Below are 7,914 nucleotides of genomic sequence, written 5' to 3'. Positions count from 1 at the left end.
GATGTGACGGTGCGTTCAGGGGTTCACACCAGCTGCGTTCTCTTGACTACAGTCGTCTAAGTGTCACGAGTGTGTGTATTGGAGATGCCTCATAGCTCGTCCTCGGCTGTTAACCCTTTAATCCAATCAGAGCGGCTGCTCAGGTGGACGGCGTCAGTCCACAGACCTGCTGATCCTCAAGAGACGACACATCTGAGCAGTTTCAAAAGAACAGCTTAGATTGTCGTAACCTAACAACCATAATGCTCCCAGTTAAATTCTGGGATGTCACACACCTCCTCTTCCTCTCCTCCGTCACTATCAAAGAGTCAAAGTGCTAAAAAACTAAAAATACACGTGAAGAAAAGGTTTAGTCCTTTTCTTAATTATCCTACTTTACTCTTAAGACTTTTTATGCCACAAGAAGTTTGATAAATAGTTTTTATCTTTGTTTTCACCTTGATTTCAAAAATCTTACTTTTAGCAGTTTGATCAAAATCAGGCCGTGGTCACCATATTGTGTTCATACCTGTCCTTCCACAGGTGTGACGATACTGTGAGTAAGGGAGGAGGGGCCAAGGAATAAAGTTATGTTGATGGACAGTAAATTCTCCTCTGCTTGGAGAAAGACCTGAGGCAGAAACAACGAGGAGAGCCGATTAAAACGTCTGTACATCTGTTTATTTACAACATAAAAATGGAAACGTTTCAAATCTCAACTGAAACAGCAGCTGTCATTTCATAACTGATGCGAGTTCAACATTTTTCAAAAAACAGCCCAAAACTGAGCGTCAACACCAGCTGAAGGAAAATTAAAAAAAAATGTAGTAAATACTTTCAGAGAAATGTACAAATTCCCAGCAAAAATGAGAATAAAAAAAAAAAACAAACCAGTGAAAAACAATCTTGGTTCATTCAACTTAAAAGTCTAAAAGAATAAACAGGTGGTCAGGAGGGGAGTCCTGCAGCCAGGATGCTGCCCAGCAGAGTCCGATCCTTCAGGGCGTTCTCAACGTCTTTCTCCTCGATCTTCAGAAACACCTGCAGGACCAGATGAAAACAAACGTTTGGTTTCCAGGCAGAAAAAAACAGAACAAAACCCTGAACTAAAGATCTCAGTCGGACCGACTCCTTCACCTTTGACCTCATGACGTTTTCTGTCGAGGTTTGTTTTGACTTCGACTGAAGCCTGAGCTTTTTTTCCTTCTAATTTCATTTACACACTAAGACGATAAATACTCATGGGGCTGAAAAAGGACGACATGAAGGGAACACACAACTAGATGAAGCTGAGCCATTAAAATAATGATAATAATAATAATAATAATAATAATAATAATAATAATAATAATAATAATAATAATAATAAAAATAAGGAACTGAGAAAGATCACAATAAATTATATTCAGATATAAGCAGAGTTTCCGGTCGTCGGTGCTTTTGACATTTTTATAAATTTTTTAAGTCAAGAAATTTCATTTTTAGGTTTTTACACAAGAGAAGGGGTTTTGGTGAAATTACATTTATTTATAATTATAGTATTTTGTGACGATGATATCGTTAACTAGAAGTTCAATCTGCTTCATGACGACTCCTGACTGGATTTAAAGAGAATGAATTTATATCTATATATTTGGGCTTCAGTCGATCAGACAAGGATTTCCATCACAAACATAAAACAGCTGTTCAGTTGTTTCTACTTTTATAACGATGCATCGCTTTAGATGTTACTGCAGCAAGGAATTGTGGGACAGCATTTCTCCTTTCGTTTCCTAAAGGAAGCTCCAGTGTTTCCTCTGCTAAAGAGATAAGAATCACTGAAGCTCCTGTCGTCACTGAGAGAATCAGCTCTGATCGTGGCTGATACCAACTTTAAATGCTGGTCCTCTTTGAGTTTCTACTCTCAACAGTAGAGTCTCAGTAGAGTCTGTTTTGATGTGGAGACGGTGCTGTACCTTGGTGAGTCGAGCCTCTTTGGCTTTCTTCAGAGCGAAGATCCCTCGACTCTCCAGCAGACCGCAGAGCGACAGACACTCGCCCTGACCGACGCCCGACACCTGTCGCTGAGCGCACAGGCGGCTGTAAACCTCGTGCAGCTGAAGCAAAACAGACAAAGTTTATTTACAGTTAATAACAGATCTTTAGATTCACTTTGCAGTTGATCAAAGCTGTTTAATTGGACTTAGTCTCATTTATAATTTTCATCCAATCAGCTAGAACCTTGAATCCACATCCTGCCGTCGGCAGTTCGGAGTCTCACCTTCCCGAGGACGATCTCTTTGCTCTTTCCGTTGCGAATGAGCAGCAGGAGGCAGCAGACGAGCAGCTTCTGCTGCAGGGGGAAACTCTCTCCCTCCGAGCCGCCGCTCTGAGCCGCCATCCGGTCGCCGTACACCTCCGACAGAACCCGCGCAACCTGAGGGAGGCTGACCCGAGACGCTGAAACAACCCGAGGACAAGAAGCGCGTCAATCAATCAGCTGTTTACACTTAAACATAATCTGTAAATGACTAACATCAGCAGGACGATCGCGCTGATGCAGCTCTGAGAGACTCACAACTCAGCGATTAATCTGAAGATTTTCTCACCTTTAGTTTCAGCTTTTGAATCGGTCGCTTTCTTTCTCTCGTCCGACTCCACGATCTCCACCGCTCTCCTGGAAAACAAAAACAAAATCCACCTGTTTAACAGCATGTGGTCTGATCAGATCTATGGAGGTAATTCATGTTTCAGATCTCTGTGTCTGTAAGATCATTATAAAATACTGTGAGAAATTAACGTCTCATTAAGATGCTCCAGACAAATCAAACTGAATCTAATCTGGATGTTTGATTATAAAAGCTTTAAAACTGAGAGACGTCTCGTGTTCAGAGAGAAAAGCAGGAGCTGATGTTTTAACCAGCAGAAACAACATGGAGCTGCTTTGTGAAATATTTACCTGCAGATGTCCAGAGCCTTCCTGGCGTCTCCCGACACCGCCGACACTTTTCTGGCACAGAACTGAACGGCCGAGGCGTCGAGGATCCCGTCGGCCGACGCCTGAGGAGGAACACGGATCACAAATTAATACAAAACCATCAGAGTCTCACACACACACGTCGTTTTATCTTATTCGCCGTGTTCATCTCCCTCTCTGACGGCGTTGTGTTTACCTGAGCGAGTCTGTCCTGGACGATGGCGGTGAGCTCCTGTCGGCTGTAGGGAGGGAAGTGTAACAGCAGGGGGCGGCAGTGAGGCCGAGCCTGCAGCCGGGGCAGGATCCGGTCCGTCAGATCCAGAGCGTTGGCAATACCTGCACAAATACACAGCGAGGTCACAACAGTGTTTATGATTGTTATCAAAAAAAATTTAAAATAAGAAAAATCAAAGAAGCATTTAAAATCACTGACACGTTAATCTGTCTCATTTCTTATGATACATCATGTAAAATATAAAGTTTGAGCTTAAATCATTGATATAAAAGTTCAGTTGTGATGTGATGTGAAAGAAGACGTCTCACTCTGTTGGATTTGTCAAAACTAAAGAAACAGGGATGTTACAGAGTGGAGCTTCTTCCCTCACAAACTATCTTTGACTGAACGAACAGCTGAGTTTAATTTAGTCCTGACGTCGAGTTACAGGCCGAATGAACATTAATTAGTGACGTTTGTTGTTTTAACCTCCTGCAGCGACGCTCAGCTGATGGTTTCTACTCTGCGTCGCTAACGAGCTCAGTAACCCTGTGTGTTCTGAGTAATAGAATATATTTATAGTTCAGTAGCACAGACGACCTCCTGATGTCATCATCCATCGCCCCACCCTGATGCTTTGTAGTATTGGAGGTGTAAATAAAAACCCTTTGTTGATGAAGGCCATGATGAACATGGATGAATAAGAGCAGCATGTTTGTGTGTTATGTAACAGCCTCTGTCTCATATTATAAATATTTCTTTCTGCTGTTTTTCTTATTCAACCTCCAGTACGGAGCAAAGATAATGATAATAAATAATAATAATAATAATAATAATAATAATAATAATAATAATAATAAAGAGAGACACAGGCTCAGTTTTCCAGCTGTGAGCAGAGACAACATCTGGAGGACGGAGCTCTTACCGACGAGGCAGAGGCGGGACTGGGGCAGGTACGGCCATTCGAAGATGGTGTAGAGGACGTCCTGAGCTTTACTGTCCAGCTGGTCCATCTCGTCCAGGACAAGAAGCCTGAGGACGAAACAAAGATGGAGTCAGTCGATATCTGATGAACCCAAACTCTTTACTGGACCAAATGTTGAAGCCTGAACCAGCAAATGTTTGAAATTCTAAAGGCCCCCCCCCCCCCCCCCCCCCCCCCGCCCGCCCCCCCCCGCCCGTCGGGTTTACTCACACAGCGGGCCCCGGGGCCGTCAGGAGCCTCTGCAGGCCGCTCTGCCCCCCGGACGCTCTCAGCCTGTCGGCCAGCAGCCGGAAGATGGCGTGGGAGCTCCTCAGACTCATGCAGTTCACCACCACCGTCTGCACCTTCGACAGCTCGGCCTGAAGGCGACAACAGCAGAGGTTTTTTTAACTGACGGAGCCACAGACAGAAAACATTATGAGACGCTCCTCCTCCTCCTGTAAGTCACAGTTTAGCTGAGTAATGTTAGCTAGTCTCTAACTTGATTGTTCCACCATGATTGTAACCACTGCTCTCACTCTCATCTTCCTCCAGTAGGAGGCAGTAAAGCTCCACAGACATCGACCTCCTCCTGTTGCAGCTGCAGCTCGGCGATTAAAGTACCTTCATCTCCTGCAGGACGCAGTTGAAACAGGCCGTCTTGCCGGTGCCCGGAGCTCCGGAGATGTAGAGGCTGCCGGGGACGCGCCGCAGCACCTTGTCCTCCAGGAAAGAGCGGATGGACGCCCGCTCGGCCTCCCTGGACAGGAGGCGCTCGGGGACGGCGGTGTGGAGCGCCTGCTTCACGCTCTGGAACCTCGACTCTGGGGGAGAAACGGCGAGGTTAGAAACGTCACTGAACCCAAATCCATCCGGTCTTTACCAGAGATCCATTAAACACAGAGACGAGTGTGTCCAACCACTCAGCAGCTCCCGTCTGTCTGTCACTAGTCGTTTGTTTTATCTTAACTTGGATTGTTGCAGCTGAAAAGGTAGAAAACATGAACTCTTCACAGACAGACACTCACTTTCTGCAAACAGTCGAACGACCGGCGGCTTCTTCTCAGAGTTGTGGCGAGCAGGACTTCCAGCGGGCGTTTCCTGGCGTCTCGGGGACAAGGCGACGGCAGGAGACAGCGGCTGCCGTGGCGAGGACGGGACCAGCTGGCGGCGAGCCGTGACCGGCGAGTTCTCGTCAAAGCCCAGTTTTCGGGGCGAGGCCAGAGTCGGCCTGCTCTGCTTCGGCGGTGAACCCAGCAGGGCGGCGCCGAGGTTACAACCGTTGTCGTCGCCTTCAGAGACAAAATACAGAATTGTTTTTAAACCTCCAGGAGACATGAAGAAACTCTGATCTGTGACATCAGGCTGCTGAACGTTTCAGGAAATAAATTTAATTTAGTTTAATTTCACGCATGAAGGTTCGTTATCTCGTCACAAGGAGTCTGGAAAACAAACAACAAAGCTGCTGCTTTAAATGGTGAAAATCACACGTAAACAAAACATGTCATTTCTCACCCAAAATAACTGATCTCCTGAAATCCAGATTCTTTCAAGCTCCTTAGCAAATCTATCATCTTATTTCTGTTTGCTCATTCTCTCAAAGTCCGGTTGTGTGTTCGTGCATCTGTAAGTACCTTATAACTCTTATTTTGAAAGGTGTTACACCTGTTATAATGAAGATTACTTATCAACCGCCACTTCCTGCAGTTCAACCACATCAAGTTCTTTAAATCTCTGACTGTTGTGGTGAGTAAAACACTATGAATCATCCTGAAACGCTTGAATACATTCACCACTGACTTGATGCTCTTGTGGTTTACCTGTCCGGGCCAGAACCTCTTACCTGTGCGTTTTCGGGGGCTGAGGGGAAGCCGCGGCTGGAGACCGGGGGAGGAGGGTGGCAGACGTCCCGGGGAGAGAGGGGTGAGCTGGACAGCGGGACGTCTCGGGGAGAGCGGCCCGGTGCTGGTCAGGCGCTGGCGTTCAGGCTTGCTTGGTGAAGGGAGCGGAGACTTCTGGGGCTGAGGCGTCTTGGAGCGGGAGGACTCTCTGCAGGACTTGCGTCGGGGGAACTGCAGCGTGGGCTGAGCCCGGCCCTGAGAGCGAGTGCTGGGCATTTTGTTTGACCTGAAACATGAAGCAAAGATAATCCATTAGATGATCTGAGGAGTGACAGGAAACCCCAGGAGACGTTACCTGAGCTTTCTGTTGTGGTTTACTGGTTATGATTGGTAATTTAGCAATTTATATTTACAATTTTGTTCTATTACTTATTGTGTTATTTGGTTGTTGCACATGTATGAAAATGGCAGCAAGTAAAATGATTTTTCAATTATCTAAAGTCAATTTTCTGTCCATCAATTTATCGTTGCTGTTGGGATTATTTCACATTATCATGAGCATGCAAATAACACTGCGGTTTTTAAAATGCTATATAATGCAAACGCTCTGTGCAATATTTCAATATTGTCAATACTTACGCACATTATGTAAATAGCTCTACAAATGCACATACTTATAATGTACATACCTTCTTCTTAGTGGTTAATTTGTTATTTTTCTACTTTACTCTACTTGTTTTTCTTCCATCTTGTTTTCCTATGCTGCAGTAGCAAGTGAATTTCCCTGGTGTGGGATCAATAAAGGTTCATCTAATCTTATATTACATTAGTGATGTAGTAAGTGTTTTTTTTTATATAAAATGATAGAAGTATGAAGTATATTTCTTCCTCCACGACTAAAATCTGCTTCCTTTAGAGGGCTGATGTCCACATTTCGTTTTTTCTTACATGTAAAATAAAGATCAGAATAAAACGTCAGTGAAGTGAAAGTAATGATTACGTTAAAGCCTCAGATCGTAACACAACACTCAACAGTATAAATACAACGTGTTTTGAGTGTTATTAAAGGTTATTAATCATTTTTTAACAGTTATTTTTACATTAAATAACCAGCGAAGAAGACAATACAGTGTGGCTGATTAATGGCGCCAAGACAGCTGAAGCTCCAAACACGTACATCTGCATTAAAACACCAACATTTCGACATTAATTCGACTCTGGTTTAATCTAAAACATATCAGATTACCATTAGAGTGACTCTGACTACAAATATTTGTTGGTATATAACGTGAAAAAGAAGCTAATCGTGGTATTTTAGACGATAAACTAGCAAACCGACTCAGGGATATTAGAGACGCGGCGGCTGAACTACTTCCGGGATCGATAAACAGACGTTTTCAGCTTTTACCACTTAAATTAACAAGTTGTTGATAAACTTACTTGTCTTAAAAGTTAAAGAAAGTCTTCTGAGTTCAGACTGGACAGTCAGCTCGTCTCTTGAAGTCCTCTCTGCCTCCGCGTCCCTCCGTCTTCTTCGGCAGACTGAGCCCAGACTAGCGCCAAATCGCAGCTGTCGCCTCCTCGTCGATCAGCTGTATTTCCCGCCGCTGCTCTCTGATTGGTCGATGCCACGGCGGCCTCGATGCTCATTGGAGACGCTGACGCATTGGGCGGATGTTACGTCATGTGTTGCCGAACCCACACTCAGGACTGTGGCGGGAGTTTTAATAGAGAACTGTTTTGGCGGAATATTATTTTCCCGGGAACTACATTAATACTAATAAGGTGCATTTATTAAAGTACAACGTTTCAGTACTTTTACTTTATACTTCTACTAAACGACATTTCATACGGAAATATTCTACTTTACGTCACTACATTCACTGTTACTATTTTTCAGATTTCACACAAAACAAATCACCAGTTGATAAAATAAGACGCATCATTATTGATTAAAGCA

At 44.3% G+C, this 7,914-nt stretch overlaps 1 protein-coding gene across 1 annotated transcript; it reads right to left on the bottom strand.

Annotated features, from left to right (window-relative positions):
* Window positions 1-644: 644 nt before the first annotated feature.
* On the bottom strand, window positions 645-7,888 carry cdc6 (cell division cycle 6 homolog (S. cerevisiae)). Its single transcript, XM_056371866.1, has 12 exons — window positions 7,395-7,888; window positions 5,957-6,240; window positions 5,142-5,405; window positions 4,738-4,937; window positions 4,345-4,493; window positions 4,075-4,181; window positions 3,132-3,271; window positions 2,918-3,018; window positions 2,568-2,635; window positions 2,240-2,418; window positions 1,935-2,075; window positions 645-1,020 (listed from the first exon to the last, which is right to left on the bottom strand). Exons 2-12 carry the CDS (start codon window positions 6,228-6,230, stop codon window positions 928-930), a joined length of 1,716 nt encoding a protein of 571 aa, XP_056227841.1. The 5' UTR covers window positions 6,231-6,240; window positions 7,395-7,888; the 3' UTR covers window positions 645-927.
* Window positions 7,889-7,914: the final 26 nt, after the last annotated feature.

Source organism: Seriola aureovittata, chromosome 3 (genome assembly GCF_021018895.1).
Source record: "Seriola aureovittata isolate HTS-2021-v1 ecotype China chromosome 3, ASM2101889v1, whole genome shotgun sequence".
NCBI lineage: Eukaryota > Metazoa > Chordata > Actinopteri > Carangiformes > Carangidae > Seriola > Seriola aureovittata.
This window is presented reverse-complemented; position numbering and strand designations above follow the sequence as displayed.

What these genes read in the sequence shown, in the direction of transcription:
- cdc6 (XM_056371866.1), bottom strand. Translation starts at nt 6,230, where the DNA reads ATGCCCAGCACTCGCTCTCAGGGCCGGGCTCAGCCCACGCTGCAGTTC. An exon ending in GCGTCCTGCAGGAGATGAAG is followed by an intron (nt 4,494 to 4,737) that starts GTACTTTAATCG and finishes TGTCGCCTTCAG; the next exon opens with GCCGAGCTGTCGAAGGTGCA. An exon ending in TCCAGGACAGACTCGCTCAG is followed by an intron (nt 3,019 to 3,131) that starts GTAAACACAACG and finishes GTTCCTCCTCAG; the next exon opens with GCGTCGGCCGACGGGATCCT.